This window comes from Tiliqua scincoides, chromosome 1, assembly GCF_035046505.1.
Source record: "Tiliqua scincoides isolate rTilSci1 chromosome 1, rTilSci1.hap2, whole genome shotgun sequence".
NCBI classification, from domain to species: domain Eukaryota; kingdom Metazoa; phylum Chordata; class Lepidosauria; order Squamata; family Scincidae; genus Tiliqua; species Tiliqua scincoides.
This window is the reverse complement of record NC_089821.1, coordinates 152,336,975-152,354,205: the sequence shown is the minus strand read 5'-3', so window position 1 is coordinate 152,354,205 and position 17,231 is coordinate 152,336,975. Positions and strand designations below refer to the sequence as shown.

Genomic DNA, 17,231 nt, shown 5'->3' with positions numbered 1-17,231 from the left:
CTTTGGGGACAGGGAGCTGTTTATTTGTTTGATTTGGGGCACACAATCCTAGCCAGGTCTACTCAGAAGTAAGTCCTATTTTGTTCAGTGGGGCTTGCTTTCAGGAAAGTGTGGTTAGGATTGCAGCCTTTGTCTATAAATGACTTAGTGAATTTTTTTTTTTTACTGAAAAATGGTATTTAAGTATTATTATTATTATTATTATTATTATTTGCTCCACCAGATCCCAAAATCTGTTCCTTTTCAGACCTGCTACTTGCTTGTGATCCAATTGAGTAGTCTGTATTTATAAAAACTTGTACTTATAATCACATAATTTACGGGGATTTAAATAAGCCTGCCTATGTAAACTGCCTTGAATAAAGTCTTGAATAAAGACCAAGAAAGGCGGTATATAAATACCTGTATTATTATTTTATAATTTTAGAAGGTATACTGGAAAGATTTGGAACTGCGTGTGTCTTCACATGTTCTCTTCATCATGAATCCAAAGTAAACTGAACTACACTCAACTTGCATCTTACCCCACTTTTTTAGTGATGAAATTAATCTCTTGTTAAGCACTTGTGGTGTTGTGCTGGCTCTGGTGTTTTGTTTTTTTTGTAAAATCTTTCTCCACTTAGTCAAGATTTTTTTTTTCAGTCTTTCGCAGTTTAATGTCATGAGGAATATACAAGATGATCCTAATTGTATGCTCTGCTATGGTATGTTACTACCTTAAAAACAGTGAAGAGGAAATAACAAGCACACAAGTGGGAGCTGTGAAATAGAGATCTAACACTTCTAATGGGGGGGGGGAGAAATTCCATTTTTAGCTGACTTGAAAGCAGCACCCCCAACAACAACAAAATGCCTGTATCTATCAGCAAAACAATGCCTTCCCCTTAATCTTGTTTTGATAGCATTTCACATCAACCTTGGCGTAACTGTGCTGGAACATATTGCAGTAGCAAGAAGCCAAGCCTGTTCTCAGTTTCACCTAGTGTGTACCTTTTGCATCTTGCAAAATCTAGCTGCCAGCATTTGTTCTTGTGCTTCTCAGTAATCTGTCTGATTAACACATTGCCTGCTTTGGCAGGCTGGTGCCGGTTTAGCTAAATTAGTGAGACAAAGGTTTGCCATATCTCACTAAGGAGGTGGAGAGGAACGTACTCATTTGCATATCTGAGTCATTTTTAATATACGTGAATTTTAAATTCCCAATTGATTAGCATTTAGGCTAAAAGTAAATAAAAGTGGCCTTGAAAAAGAAAGGGAATTGTGCCAGCTTAAAACTAGCATATTTTAGCAGTGTATGTGAAGTTTAAAAAGACTACAGTTTTAGTCCACGCCCACTGTGGGCCATAACAGTATGTACCTATTAAACTTATAATGTGTTGAAGTGCCCCTTAGCTTTTTCCTAAAAGCATGCTAGCATAGGTATACATTGTAACCTAGCAGCGCTCTTCTCTTTCTTCTGGGCGTTGTGCTTTTCCCCATTCGCACACGTTTCCATGTCCGATCTTAAGTCCCAGACCATGCCACCTCAGGATTTTAGGCTAAGCCAACTCTTAGAGCACTTTACACAAAGCAAAAGGGTAGTGCCCCTCCCTCAAGAGGCTTACAATCTCCAGACAGTTGAGAAAGGCAGTGATAAGTAGGGGAAGAATATTGGATGGTTAAGCTTTGTTACAGAAGTCAAAGAGGACCAAGGTATTGAGCCAAAGCTTCACAGGAAAGCTGGGTTTTAAGAAAAGATTTGAGGGAGGAGACATTACAGAAGCGTTCTTTTCGAGCAAGCCCCTTAGGATTCTGTTGTCAGTGGTGATCTTGATTGGAAGTAACCTACCTAGGTCCCTCCCAAATTTATCGAATGGGGAGGTGATGGACTGACTTTAGCCATGTTGCACTTGTTCCTGACCTTGTCTAGGTTTTACAAATTGAAGTTTGATGCATTAATTTGATGTATTCTTGCCGCTGATTTTGCATGGCAGCAATAAAAACTTCAGCTGTATTCCTGTGAAAAATGGAATGTGCCATTCATAGCGCGCAGGAAAAAAGACGCCACCAAATAGTAGAGGAATAAAATAATAAGCTGCAAATACAGAGGTGAACATACAAACCGTACTTTCTCAGGAGTGCATAAAACATATGTCTGAGTTCAGGGCCTCTGAGAGGAATTTTATCAGGGGCTACAAAGTTTCTTTCTGGCCCCTCCCCAAAGGGGGAGGGGGCAGTAGCAGCAGGCAGAACAGAACATAAGAACATAAAAACAGCCCCGCCGGGTCAGGCCATAGGCCCATCTAGTCCAGCTTCCTGTATCTCACAGCGGCCCACCAAATGCCCCAGGGAGCACACCAGATAACAAGAGACCTCATCCTGGTGCCCTCCCTTGCATCTGGCATTCTGACATAACCCATTTCTAAAATCAGGAGGTTGCGCATACACATCATGGCTTGTACCCCGTAATGGATTTTTCCTCCAGAAACTTGTCTAATCCCCTTTTAAAGGCGTCCAGGCCAGTCGCCATCACCACATCCTGTGGCAAAGAGTTCCACAGATAAACCACACGCTGAGTAAAGAAATATAACAGGAGACAAAATAAGGCAGGGGGAGGGTGCTGACAGCCAAAATAGTCTTTGGAACCCAGGCTTCTTGATGCGGAGCTCAGGTCTACCCAATCGTGTGGCACTGGCAGTAATATGGAAGTGCAGTCCTTAGTCTCTCTAAAATCTTCAAAATTGAAAATCATTGTATTGAAGTATTGAAATCAATACTTGATTTTCAAGTATTGAAAATCATTCAGAAAATTAGCATCATTGTAGTGAGACTCACACTAGAATAGACAGTGTCCTGTGTGCACCAAAATAAACTTCCGCAACAGCTGTAGCCCCGCAGCTGTGTCCCTGAGCTCCTATACACTCCTTCATGGTTACAGGATCCACAAGCCAAAGAGCTACTGAAGCAGGCCAGTTTCCTCCCAGATGTGACACAGTGTTAAGGAGGGTCATGGATACATTCCTGGGCCCAGTGTACATGGCTTGCAGCAGCAGTTGCCACTGCATGTCTGCAGTTGTGCCCCCAATATCATGTGCAGGCAGCGTGCTCTGGTGAGATAGAAAAATGTCAGATCCCAGGAACTTCCTGGGCCCCCTCCTTTGATTCCTGGGCCCCCTTTCTGACCCTGGGCCTGTGTACAAATTACCCCCTTTACCCCCCTCTCCTAGGCCCTGTCTGAGTTGTCTGGGAAGCAACACTTCAGGAGATGTGCACTGTTTGAATGGCTTGAAGAATTAAAAAGCCATCCTGCAAATAGTTCCTTGAACTGGAAATTGCCTCTTTTCTGTTTTCCATGCAGACATTTTAAAATCCCATTGTACTTCATGAAAAGAATTGCCATTTTCTTTGGTGTCCACTGAGTTCCATGTATTAAGAAAAAATGCTTACATCCACGTCTATATACATGAGCTTCAGCTGGGTGCATAATGACAGCTACAATAGCACTACTTTTCAAAGCTGTTTTAAAAGCACACTTTATATATGATTTAGTTTGCAGAAAGTAGGATGTTTCAGGAATCCTAAAGAGGTTTTGTAAAGCAGCAAGGCAGGTAGCTGTGAAGAAATATCAGTGGTGTTTCTACTACAGGGTAGGAAACAGGCCTTAAATTTTGTCCTGCTATGTGTTACATTGTGAAAGGACATCATGCTGTGCTTCTTATAGGGCCTGAATAGTTTAATGAGGAATATTAAAGATGATTGAATTGAGCACAAAGTGTTATGCATTGTGCCATTATGGAGAAATACAAATACATGGAATTGTTACCTTTTTTCAATTTGAGCTTGTTTTATGAATGCCACCCTACATTTAAGTAGTAAAGATTTAGGCTGCATAGAAATGTCCATAACTAAGGAGGGGGCAAGCTCAGAAGTAATAATAAAGTGTGAGACACTGGCTTTGGAAGCCTCTTAAAATTCCTTGACTTACAGCCCAGTCTTAACTAGGCTTTATAGCAACAAAACAGAGCTTCCACTGTTGTAAATTATCATATGGCAGCCATTTTTAAACTGCTGCCACAAATAGTGTCAGTGGCTCACTCATGCATTCAGCTACGTACAGGTACGAAGGTGTAAGGTTGGGGGGTGGTGGGGGTGTCTGGTTTGGGAAGGAATGGACAGGAGGTTAAACAGAGGAAGGGAGTGGATACTGGTGGCAGCAACCCGCACTGGTATCCTAGTCCATTCTTTCTTCATTCCCTCTCCCTTGCTCTCATAGGACCTACCCCAGCAAAATGGCTACGATCTGTAGAGATTCATTGAAGCAGCAGAGGCTTGCCCAAGGTAAGGGACAAAAGTGCTCTTTCCTCCAGGAGACCTCTCCAGATGTTCTCCCACAGAATGCAGAGTGCACACCGTTAGAGTAGCTGCATCAGTGAAGGGTGGGATTAGTTAGAATTAGGCTATTAGAAAACTCTGACACTACTTCCACAGCAGTGATACCAACAAACTAGGATATGAACTGGGAAGCACCTCACAAAAGAGCTACTTGTTTACCTGGATGGTAGGAGCTACCTTGCTTTATTTGCAAGATAGTTGTGGGTCTTCCTGCGCTGATCAGTGTTAGTAAGCTGTAGCAGTGTTCAGCACAAATGGCACCTGACTTACAAGCGCCCAGTGAGTGGTCTTCATGAGGTCACCTACAAAATTCCGTTCAGGATCCTCGGGAGTTCAGTTCCCAGAACCCCTGCTGATGCCAAAATTTGCAGATGATGAAGTCTGCTGATTTGAGCATCTGAAATCTTCTAAACATGACTAGAGCTGTGCTGTGGTCACGTCTGGAGGACCTTCTGAAGCCTCTGGAAGACTGAAAATCGTGACTTCCGGTTTTCAGCTGGAAACTGGAAGTCATGATTTTCGACCTTCCAGCCTTCTGAGACCCAGAGAGGCCGCATGCTGCCTCCCCTGGCCTCAGAATACCCTCCAGAAACTATGAGAGTGCAGTATCCAGAGGATACAAGTTTAACCCACCCCACGTGTTTGAAGTCCATGGATGATCAAATCTCCTGATGATCAAATCTACAGGTCCCAAATCCAAAAATAACACAGGCCACCTGTACTCCCTAGACAAAAGTCTGGAAGTTCACATAGAGATCCTGAGACAGATTGCCTTCATCTTCCCCTTCATCTACCCACCTAATAAAGGGCTTCATCTGTCTATTGATAGTCTTGAAATGGTACAAATGGGTCCACAATTAAAATAATAATGACATAAATATAATATGAGCCTTTTAATTAATTCACCCAAAGGTGGTGATAAGCAATGCACAAGTACAAATGACATATCTTTTGCTAAGCTCCTGTGAGTTTCCTCTCCCCCATGCCATAATTGATGTTACTTTGAAAAATGTTTCTTGCTGCTATAAAATAACTTTGAATTCTGTGACTCACCCAGTTCAGAAAGCATAGGTGTGTTTTAAGGTGAAAAAGAGTGTATAGTACTTTGCTATAGCTCACCTGAACGGGTCAGCATTTTAATGATGGCTGACATTTGGGAGGGAGCTTGTGTTGATGACACATTCCATTTCACACATGGGTGCTGCTTGTTCAAAGCTTTTGAAACTCAAGAGCATTTAGTTAATGCCTTATGCTGCATGAAGAGATCAAAAAGGTCTAAAAGCTATCTGCTCATTTTCTGCTAAAAGCAATTAGGATAAATTTGAGTTCCTCCCAGATCGTCCTTTAATAAATATTTTAGTCTTCCCTTAAGCATCTCTTAGATTTTTTTTACAAGTTCTTACAAATAAAACAATCAGAATAATGCTTCTGGTTGAAGCTGGACAGTGTAGCTGTGTTCCTTTCCCTGTTTCTATCACTCTGAGCATTTCCTAATGATGAAATTTAAACAGAGACACAGACTATCGAATCCTACCTAACGCCCCATGTGGTGAAGCAGCAGCACCAGTGTGGCATCCACTGCATTGTGTAGGGGAGCTTTGGCTTCCAGAGGTCTCCTCAGGCAAGGGAATGTTTGTTCTCTTGCCACGGGAAGGTCCCTGCCAGCCCAGTGGATCTACTTGGACCTGCACCAGCTATATAGCTGGTGCAAGTCCAAGTAGATCCATGAAGATGGATTCAATCTGGGAGGGGGGCTAGAATTCAGCAGACCCCACTGCTACTGAACCTTCCCAGGCCCGATATGTCCTCCCCACCCTGTTGCCATGCTATTCTGCCCGCCTCTACCTCCCTCCTGGCCTTATATGATCCTGCCTTTGTTGGTAGGCCTCCACAGAGCCACTCCAGTGTGTGGGGTTGCTCCAGCCTCACCACCAGAAGTGCACTGCTCCTCATGCTTTTGGGAGGCCATTTGCAACAGCTGGAAAACATACCCTGTTGTCGGTTCGTTAGTTCCAGCTGCAGGGAAGGAGATTTGGATTGGGCTATAATACAGAAGCAAACCTTAATTGTTTTGTTAGCTAAATTTATTGTGTTTTTCCATACAAAGGTAATCTTAAGGAAACAGCATTTTATTTTTCCCTGAATCTCTGATTATCCAAATTATGTGTATTTCAATTTTAGTACATTTTTAAATTACACACATCATCCAGGGAGCTCATGGCAGCCTTCGTGTCTGTTACTCCTCTCCTTTTTGAGGATAAAACAGCACAGTAAGAGAGCTTTGGCTGGGAGATGGTGACTACCCCAAAGTCATCCAGTAAGCTAAATGTCCTCTGGACCATTGAGATAAATTGAACATTCCATAGGAAAAGTCCCAGAAAAATATGTTTGATAAATATGTGGTTTATCTAGCAGTCCTGAGGCATTTCAGATTCTATATTTCAGTTAGAAATATACTTTAAAAAGAGATGCCTTCTACATAGATTCATGCAGTTTCAAATATTCAGTAAATTAGTCTTTCTATTCTGGATTGCATTTAAAATGGATTTGAGCATGTCCGCCTGTCACTAACTAGCACAATGTCACAAAATGTAATGTGTTACTGGCATTGTGGATATGTTAAGAATGTAATTGCTGGCAGATGTTCTAGTACAATTTTGAGGAACGGCATGTTTAGATTGGTCTAATTATATGGAAACACAGAATATTTTATTAGTACTGTACTGTACTGAAATGCAGGGGTACATTTTGTAAACCTTTTGGCACTATGTAAGCCCCCTCACCCACCCAGCCACCCGCATCAGCAGTTTTTCACACCCCTTGGCAGAAGGGCAGAAACGTTTCCTAACAGGACAGGTGTCAGGCAACAGAGCATTACCAAGAGGACCAGGTCATTTAAATGTATATTTGAATGTGCACTTGGATGTTGTTCTACTTCATTACACTCCTTTCAATATAATATTGTCTGGATGTGACTCCTAAGAGAAGGGAGAACCTGGTTCTGTTGGCCGTTTGGGGATGAGTTCCCTCTTCCCCCCCCCCCAAAACAAACACTCTCAAACCAGCTTAAACAATCGCTACAAAGACAAATGAAAAATGTGCAAAAAAAGAGCTGAAAGTAGGGATTTTCCACAAATATTTTTGTGTCACTTCTAAATAGTAACTTCCACCAAAAAATAAAACCTTGTGAAAATGTGTTGTAACACTTCTTTCAAGACGTATCTGAAATGGTAACAGATCTATAGCAATTATACATGTACAACTGGACTTTGGTGATTGACTGTTTAATTATAGTGATTAATTTAAACTCTTGATTGTCATATGCTGCAGAAATAATATAGCAGAATGATCTGTATGTTGATCTAAAATTTCAGCCACTGAGATAAGCTGTATTGTGGTTTCTTGAAATGACTCACAACTTTAGTGACTGATAGTGTTGTGATTCTAAATTTGGAGAATGTTGAGAGTCTTAGGACAGCAGAGCCCGTAGGGTAGCAGACTAGCAACCAGGAACAAACTGTGAGGACTGCATCCAACTGGGTAGGCCTCGGGGGGGGGGGGTGTTGTCATCCTGCAGTCTTGGAAGACTATGGTATCGCGCTCTGAATAGTGGTTCTGGAACAGAGTGTCCTCTCCAGTGCGTGAAGCCTGGGTAAAGTAGATATGGAGGATAGACTGTTTCCCATGCAGCAAATCCCCCCTCTCCACGTCGCTGAAATGGTCCAATGGAAAGGCAGAAGCCAATATTGTTGGTTCCAGTGGCATCGCAGGAGTTGCCACTTTGTGTAAACCGCTTTGTGAACTTTTAGTTGAAAAGCGGTATATAAATACTGTTGATTGATTGCTAGAACGTGACTGTGTTTAGCCATGAACTGCCTCAGGGACTCCGGCTCCAGATTTTGCCTCAAGGTTGACTCCTGAAGCCTTTTCCATAACTGGATGTAGCCACAAGGCAGTGGAAGTTTGGGATCAGAGTTTTCCTTCTCTCAGATGAGCTGCCTTCCCAGGCTGATGCGTCCCTTCTACCTGGTGGCTGTTTAGTCGCCTCTTAGGACAAGTACAGCCCGACTGAGGGCCTATTCTTATCCCCAGCCCCCAGGGGAAGGCCTCAGAGGGTAATCAATACATAATCAAGGCCCTGGAGGGCAAAAGCAACAGATGATGATGTCAGGCAAATGCAGATAGAATGTTGGGCTTTCAGGACCCTGGACAGGTAAATGGGAACGAAGGAACGAACACTTTGGGCAATCTCAGATCTGCACAAACTGTGCAGTTGTTGCTTGGCAAAATGCTTTCGTGAGAGTCACCACACATGGGATTGCAACGATGCATTCACTGTAACTCAGGTCTTTCTTTGTGGCTAAAGCTATGATGCCAATTACCCTTCAGGAGATTTCCTGTGTCTGCATATATTCTAGCAGCACTTGCCAATCTAAAGCAGTCGGAGGTCCCCCTGGGGTTTGCCCTTCTGAGGGAAGTAAAGGGTTTGTTAGCTGGGAAAAGATGGTATATAAATCTGCTAATACGTACATAAAATGTCCTGCTCTTCCCTGTGATGGCAGTAGTTGTATGCTTTTGTTTTCTCTGCCAGCATGCAGAGGCTGACCTGTTTACATGGAGCAAATTGCTGTGCGCTCCTTGGGGCTTTCAAGCAAGCAAGCATAGGATCATGGCCTAAGGTTGGCACGTGGGGAGCTAGCCTTCACAGCCACATTCAGAAAAGCAGACAAAGATATCTCAATTCCAAACATAATAGGTATACACACCTATACGCATGTTATGCCCCATTGAGCACAGTGATACATACCCTAGGCAAGCCTACTCAGAAGTATTATAAACAGTGGCACCCACAGCACTTCTTCCTCCAGCAGCAAGAAGACTGAAGCACTGACAAGGAGTCTCCATTGGCTAAGGGGGGGGCTTCCCCCTGCCCCCCTCTGCCCCCAAGATCCCAACCGGTTTCACAGAGCAAAAAATCAAGCAAAACCCACTTCTACTGCTGTCTCTCCTATGTGTCACAAGCAATGGGGCAGAAATGACTGCCTTTTAAAGCCGAACATCAGGACAGAACAAGATGTGGCAAAGGAGGGCTTCAGTGGGAGCCAATTTAGGGTACCATCTCACCTTTTTGAAGAACTCAAAACCCACATATATCAAAAACTACATGAGTTTTCCTATCATACATTCAAAACTGACACAAAAGATTTGGAACTCATGGAATAAAAACTGAAAATAGGCATTTGGATATTCCATGGCAAAAAAGAAACAGTTGTCTCATGGATAAGGAAAACCATGTGGGTTTTGCTTCCAAAAAGCATGAGTTTTTGGATCCCCGCCCTTCCACATGAGTTTTTGCACGTTTGATCTGGATCTCTGCTCTAGCTTAACCTTTATATACTCTTTTGGTCTAAACACCTTTGCCCCAGCTGAGGAGTGGAGAGTCTCCAAGGTAGCATTTGGACCTGAAGCCTAGCACTCTGCCTTACTGCTAGTCTCTGCCTGGTGTGTTTCCTGCAACTGTATTTAGTTAAAATTTCTATCTGGTATATTACAGGATGTATCAGAGCCTGTGGTGTTCAGTATTTATTTATCTTAAGAAATTTATATCCCACCTTCCCATGCTGAAGCAAATGCCCAAAGCGGCTAACAGAGCTTTAGAATCAAGTACAGAGTATCTCAGCAAGTAAAAAAATCATACAAGGCAGTGGAAGATTAATTTTTATTACATGGTGAAAAACAAATATCAAAACAGAGCAAAGTTTAAGGGGGAAAAAGAACTGATTGAACCATTGGGGAACAGATAAGTCCAGGGAGGTTGTCAAGTTGCAATAGTATGACGGAGGCTCAGAGCACAAATATCTGCTCAGCAGCTAAATACCAGACAAAACAGGTATTATTTGAGCCCTTGCCGAAAACCCATGAGAGAGGGAGAAGTCCTCAGTTCCCCTGGGAGGGCATTCCACAGCTGTGGCACCGAGAAGACTTGCCCCCCAAGCCGCCACCCCTTTCACCTGGGACAGAGGTGGCACTTGTAGAAGAGCCCCTTCAGCTGACCTGAGAGGGCAGACTGGAATGTATGGAAGGAGGTGGTCTTTCAGATAGCCTGGACCGAGGTCATGGAGAGCCTTAAAGGTTAAGACTTGCACCTTGAATTGGGACCGGAAGCAGATGGACAACCAGTGTAGCTGCTGGAGCAGTGGTCCAGCCAAGTTATAATGTCTGGCCCCTGTAACCACTTGGACCAGAGATTTTCAACCTTTTTCATCTCATGGCACACTGACACGGCACACTTGACAATGATCAAGGCACACCATGTTGCTAGTGGGGGCTCACATCTCCCATTGGCCCTACTAATAAATGACCTTCCCCCAAATTCCTGTGGCACACCTGTGGACCACTCACGGCACACCAGTGTGCCATGGCACAGTGGTTGAAAAAGCTGACTTGGACCATTGCATTCTGCACTAATTGCAGTTTCTGAACTTTTAGCAGGTAGCCTCCACATAGAGCGCATTGCAGTAGTCCAGCCTTGAAGTTACTAAAGCATGGGTCACTGTAGCTAGGTTCAAATAGCTCAAGTATGGTCTCAGTTGGTGCACCAGCTTAAGCTGGGTGAACATTTGTATTAAGCAAACGTCTCTTTCAGTGAAGGAAGCAAAAATGATGAAGAGATTGGATTGTGCAGCTAAACAGGGAACAGCACTTCTTAGTGCAGCGAAAAAGCAGAGGAGACAAGATAACATATTTAAAATACTTAATAGGACAACATCATTAAGACTCAGGACAACTGATTCACTGGGTTCACTGAACGTTCTTGAAAAGCTGGCTGCTAAGGAAAGTGGTGTGATTCCCTTCATTGATAATTATTTTTAAATATTTATATACTGCCTTTCTCTTCACCTTAGACCAGGGGTGTCCAAAGTTTTTGGCAGGAGGGCTACATAGTCTCTCTGACACTGTGTCGGGGGCCAGGGGAAAAGAATAATTGATTTACATTTACAATTTGAATAAATTTACATAAGTTTACATAAATGAATATACTGAAAATGAACTTATATGAATGAATGAATGAAGGTCTTGCAATAGCTCTATAAAAGGCCTTGCACAAAGCAAGACTAGCCTTTCCTTTGCTGCTGCCACTGCATCACAGACATGGAGCCCTCTTCCCACAGCTCACTCGAGAGGTCAAACAGTCACCCTCACACTGAGAGCAGTTGCGTCGGGCCAGTGTGAGCTCCAAAAAATCTCCAGAGGGCCAAAGGCTCATTGGAGACTGGGGGCTCCCTGAGGGCCACATTGGGAGTCCTTGAGCACCACAAGTGGCCCCAGGGCCAGGGTTTGGGCACCCCTGCCTTAGACTCTTCCCCGTGGTGGACTATGGTGTGTTTTTCCCCCTACATAGAGTCTTGTGTGGCGCAGAGTGGTAGGTCGCAGTTTTGCAACCAAGAACTCTCCCCACGACCTGAGTCCGAGGGTAGCTAACTCAAGGTCGAATTAGCCTTCCATCCTTCTGAGGTCAGTAAAGTGAGTACCCAGCTTGCTGGGGGAAAGGCAACATGACCGGGGAAGGCAATGGCAAACCACTCCGCTTATAGCCTGTCATGAAAGTGTCGCGGAAGTGACAACACCTCAAAGGTCATAATGATTCAGTGCTTGCACAGGGGACCTTTCTTTTGTTCTTTCTTTCTTTCTTTTCTCCCTATGTATTAATAGTAGCCCTGTCCCCAAGGGACAGTCTTAAAGGGAAAAAAATTGTGTAGCAGGAAATTAAAAGTGGGCAAATGAACTCAAAAATGACATGAAAATCAGAATTTTCCTTCAATACTTCACTGGACTGTTGGTGTTTCTATTGGCCACTGGGAGGGGAGACTTTGGGTCAGGGGTGAGAATGATATATTTGTGTAGGAGACCCAAAAGTGACTTCAGGCATTATGGGGTGCTGGGAATACAGGGAGCACAGATTACTCGCACTTCCTCGCCTATGTGCTTGTTTTGTTTTATAACAACATCTGATATGGAATTTATACTTCTCCCTTCCCTCTGCCTTCTCCCACTCAACTACAGCCCCCCCCCATGAGACACACAGTCTTGCAATGTGGAAGACGTGCGACAAATAAGTGCAGAAAACTGGGTATGTGATTTGCTTCCTGTCTAAAGCTGTTCCTGTACCAATCAGCACTCTTGCATTTCTGATTCTATGTTTCCTTGTTATTGGCAAGTTAGATTAACCTGGGGCTGCAGCTGAGGCCATGTAAAGCGGACATGAGCATTCACATATTCAGGTGCTTCACAAGTGGCCCCTCCACCCACACCATCCTCTCCTCTCCAAGAACCTGCAGTGTGGTGGTAAATTCAAAAAACTCCAAAATTAAAATAGAAAAATTTAATGCAGTGGCCATGTGTGTGGTAGCTACCACCTTTTCCTCAAGACTGTCCAGGATCACAAAAAGGAGGCAGAATTGGGACCTTCTCTTTAACAGCATCAGAGAGGGTATGGGGGGGGTTACACAACCTCCCCTTGCCCCTTCTCTTTCTCAGCATTTTCTCAAACTGGTAGAATGACCAAAATAGCCCAAGGCAGTGTTATTCAAACTGTGAGGCGCAGCTCTTTAGGGAGGCGCCAGGAACTCAAAGGGGAGGTGCAGGATTTCCTCTCACAGCGATACAGTCACACCCCTGGGCAGAGCCCATCTTCTGCCCGTCTTCTGCGCTTTTTTTTAAAGCAGAAGAAACGGGAGTTGCTCAGCTGTGAGAGTGGCCTGCCCTCTTCTCCCTCCACTCCGAGGCTGCCACCTTCTGTGTTCGCTGCATGTTGTTTCCAAAGCTCTTCGACTCCAACCCCCTTCTGGCAAGTACCAAGCATGCGCAGCTTGCAGTCCTTGCCCTTGCTGACCATCAGAAAGAAACCCTCCTTGATCCTTGTCTGGTTAGTTCCTAGTTCCCAGCCTGGGATTGCTTCTCATCAAAGTGAAATCTCTCTTTTCAACCTCCTCCCTCTTCCACTCCCCCCTTTCAATCTCCAAACCTTCCAGCTTTCCTCCCCCTCCCCAAATTCCATTCTATTGGTATGCTTACAAAGTTAAAAAAAAGAGTCTTCCTGGACCAGACAAAATCTACCTACTCCAGCATCCTGTCTCCAACAGTGATCAGCAGCTGATCATTTATAAAGCATGTATATTGCTGTGTATTTATAATATATTTTTAAGATCTGCATTTAATTAATGATATGATTAATATAATTAACATTAATATAGTTAATATTTCTGGCCACTTCCTGTTTAATCATGTCACTTCCAGCCATCAGGAACATGATGGGGAGTCATGGCCAACAGCCACAGGGGTCAAGGGAGCCACTGGCTGGAAAAGTTTGAGTACCACTGGCCTAAGGACTTGAGCAACGTTTCTTCTCTTTCAGTAAACACTCACAAATGAGCTAGATCAGTGGTTCTCACATATTTAGCACCAGGACCCACTTTTTAAAATGAGAATTTGTCAGGACACACTGGAAGTGATGTCATGACCAGAAGTGACATCCTCAAGCAGGAAAATTTTCAACAATCCTAGGCTGTAATCCTACCCACACTTAGCCAGGAGTAAGTCCCATTGGCTATCATTGTTAAAAGCATATACATAGTAGCCTGTTCAAAGTACAGATCTGTAACATTTCCCCAAATGCAGTCACATACCATCAAGTCTTATGTATTACAAATAAATTTTGAAATTAATGGGGACCCACCTGAAATTGGCTCTTGACCCACCTAGTGGGTCCTGACCCACAGTTTGCAAAACACTGTTGTAGATTACAATGTATCTACACAGATGATAATGGCATCTTTACATGCCAGTTGTGGGGGGAGGTGCAGGTTTGTCATTGATTTACAATTGGAAGCTATTCTAGTCTTGTAAGTAAATCCTCAAACATTACTAGTCCACAATTATCTTTTCTACCCTGCCTGTTCACATATATCACTGCTTGTCATCTGTGGCAGATAGATGGTATGAAAGCAAAATGAGGGTCCAGCATGCTTAATTAACAAAAATACCTGCTGGCCTTAAGGCATTTCATACTTCCCACAGACAACCAGGCAAGTGTCTATTTGCAAGCCTCGGCTATCATTGCTCAGCTTGAATAGAACTGGTACGTCAGGTGATGTCTATTCTCAGTACTTTTCAGTGTGTTGTCTTGAGCCTATTTAACGTCGACTTAGTTGGAATTAATCTGAAGGGTCTCATCATGGAATCTAGTGTATTTCTTTTTGGACTCTGTTTTGCCTTCAATGGCAGTTTTCTCAATCCCACTTGTCCTACTTCTGCTGTCAAACTTTCCATCTCATCACATTTCAGAGACTCATTGCTTGGTGGGCAATTCAGATATTTGGTGGTTGAAAAATTAGATTTGTTAATCCAGCACCATGAGGTGTATGAGGTAATTCAGTACTGACCAAGAGAATTACTTTGTGATGGGTTAGAGATTTGGCTGTTTCCTCAATGAGTTCTGCGCAACAAGGGCCCCAATTCGCATCCCATGCTAACACAAGATTTTTCCAATTCAGAGCTTTCAAACATCTGACCCTGTTTCACCCTCTTTAAAGTTTATCTGCGTTTCAACTCTTACTGCATTTTAACTCAAATGAATGCTTTAAAAATAGCTCCTACTATAGCACCCAAAGGACAGCATGGTTTATTTTCTTCTAATATAGATCTGACACAGGCCTGCTGTTATTTCCGTACCATCTCTAATGATCTGCTTGCTCTCCAGAGAACACTGACCCATTTCAGTGCAGAATAATTAGCCTTCCAGACACCATTGTTGACTCCATTACATAGGCATAAATGTAAAAAGTGTCATTTTGTTGTTTAGACCCCAAAATATTTGTTGCTTGGGTTGGGCTTGGCTTGGATATAACTGCATTTTATCAATATGTAATTTTAGTGTTTGCAAGCTTCTGTTGTTGTCACTTCTAATTACTGCTATTTTTCCCTAAATGACATCTGTTTGGCAAGGTATCATTTTGGGAGTGGTTGTGATTATGAATACAGCATGAAACTTTTGTGGCCCAATTTTCCACTAACGTGAAGTGACATATGCACCTTTAGGTCTCTTATATCCTTGCTAGAACAGTCTAAATGGATTAAAGACAAAGGAAAACATCCTTTTAGGTTTAAACACCTACATGAGAGTTGGTTGTGAGGGTGAAGGAAAAAAAATGACTCTTGACCTATTGCAAATGTAGAATGGTAGACCAAATACATAATGCTACAATCAACAGAGGTTGACCTCTGTTTTAAATTACCTAATCTGCTTTCGTTCTGCCTTACTAGCCATTTTTGTACCTTGGTTTTTAAGTGATAATTCACCATGAAGTTGCTTACCATTTTCACTATGACATACAAGTATAAGTGCCATGTGCTGGTCTGTCCTCTCAGTATAAAAGAGGTGTGAGCCAGGAGACATAACGCACGGTAAGTGTATTAATGCAGCAAAGAAATGTTCTTAGAAGTGACTTTTAACCTCTTGAATCAAAATGAATTGCTGCTGTAAGTTGAATTCTTAAAACTGGATAATGGACGTTCAGATCTGGAGACACTGGGACAGGGGTGACATTATGACAGCCATAAATTCTGCTGTGTGTTGCTTTTTAACAAACCATTTAATAAGTCTTTTTTCCCCCTGCTGCTTTAAGTATGTTCCAGTTATCATTGGTGGGAGGCCTGGTTTTTTTTTAATACTCCTCTAGTTTGATGCTATTGTATTTTACTAAGTATAAAGCCCAAGGCCTTATATAGTGTACCTAAGACAAGGATTTTTGCAAGCTTTGCATTTTTTCTTTGAAACATGTCAAGTTCATACTGCATCATAACTGTCATGTTTTTTATTCAGTATTAATTCCAGTACATTTTTAAATCATTTGTGTTGGAAGTAATAAAATAAATTGTTCTTGCATTCTATTACAAGAAGTTATTTTAAATGTTTCTGTGATAATGTATTTTGTGTTCCTAATTTATTGATGCTGGAAAATTTTTTATCCTCTTTGAAATGTAGAGTGTTGAAGTATTTCTAGATCTACTGTTTCTTGCTTCTCTAAACATTTTGTATATATATATGCCTATATATATATATTTATACATAATACGTATTATGGTTGTGACTTCATTGACTGTCAACGTTGAACCAGTCTTGCCAACAAAGAATATCAAGCATTTCCTATTTCTCTACTTTCCTTGTTTTTAATTTTTGTTTTTAAAGACTAAATTTTTTGAAAAAAAAAAATCTCTTAATGGGAATCCTGGCACTGTCTGTCTTCTCTGTTCTGCAGAAATGTTGAAGGAGTTGAACCAGCAACGCAGAGCGAAAGAGTTTACAGACCTGAAAATTATTGTTGAAGGCAAAGAGTTTGAAGTCCACCAAAATGTTCTAGCTTCCTGCAGCTTGTATTTCAAGGACCTGATTAAAAGGTTTGCCTTCCTTCCAGCTGTGATCTGGTCTGTTCTTTTGTAGGGCGCATTTGTGTCGCTTTTTTTTTCCTCCCCTCTCTTTCAGGTTTATGAAGATTTGACTCTCCTGTCACAGAGCCAGTAGCCATTCTTTCCACTTATGCTGAATGTATTTTTTTTTCAAACAAAAGACTCAGATCCATTTGTTGCACATTTTAACCCAACCTATACAAGTCCTGATCTCACTAGCTGTATTTTGACTTAAGAGTTATTCTACCACAGAGCACTTTAAGCTCAAACTCACACAATTCATGAGCCATGCAAATAACAAGACACATTAGATCAGTAGTTTAAAGAGATGCTACTAACACTTCCTTCATGCTGCAATAACCCATACTCATGTCACTGAAAAATACTGAATTGTC

At 42.4% G+C, this 17,231-nt stretch overlaps 1 protein-coding gene across 1 annotated transcript in view; it reads left to right on the top strand.

Annotated features, from left to right (window-relative positions):
* The window catches only part of KLHL29 (kelch like family member 29), a 298,936-nt gene that overhangs the window by 187,613 nt on the left and 94,092 nt on the right, over nucleotides 1-17,231 (top strand). The window contains exon 4 of the mRNA XM_066639833.1: nucleotides 16,689-16,827. Within this exon, the coding sequence (XP_066495930.1) occupies nucleotides 16,689-16,827 (139 nt within the window). The remainder of the gene's footprint in view (nucleotides 1-16,688; nucleotides 16,828-17,231) is intronic.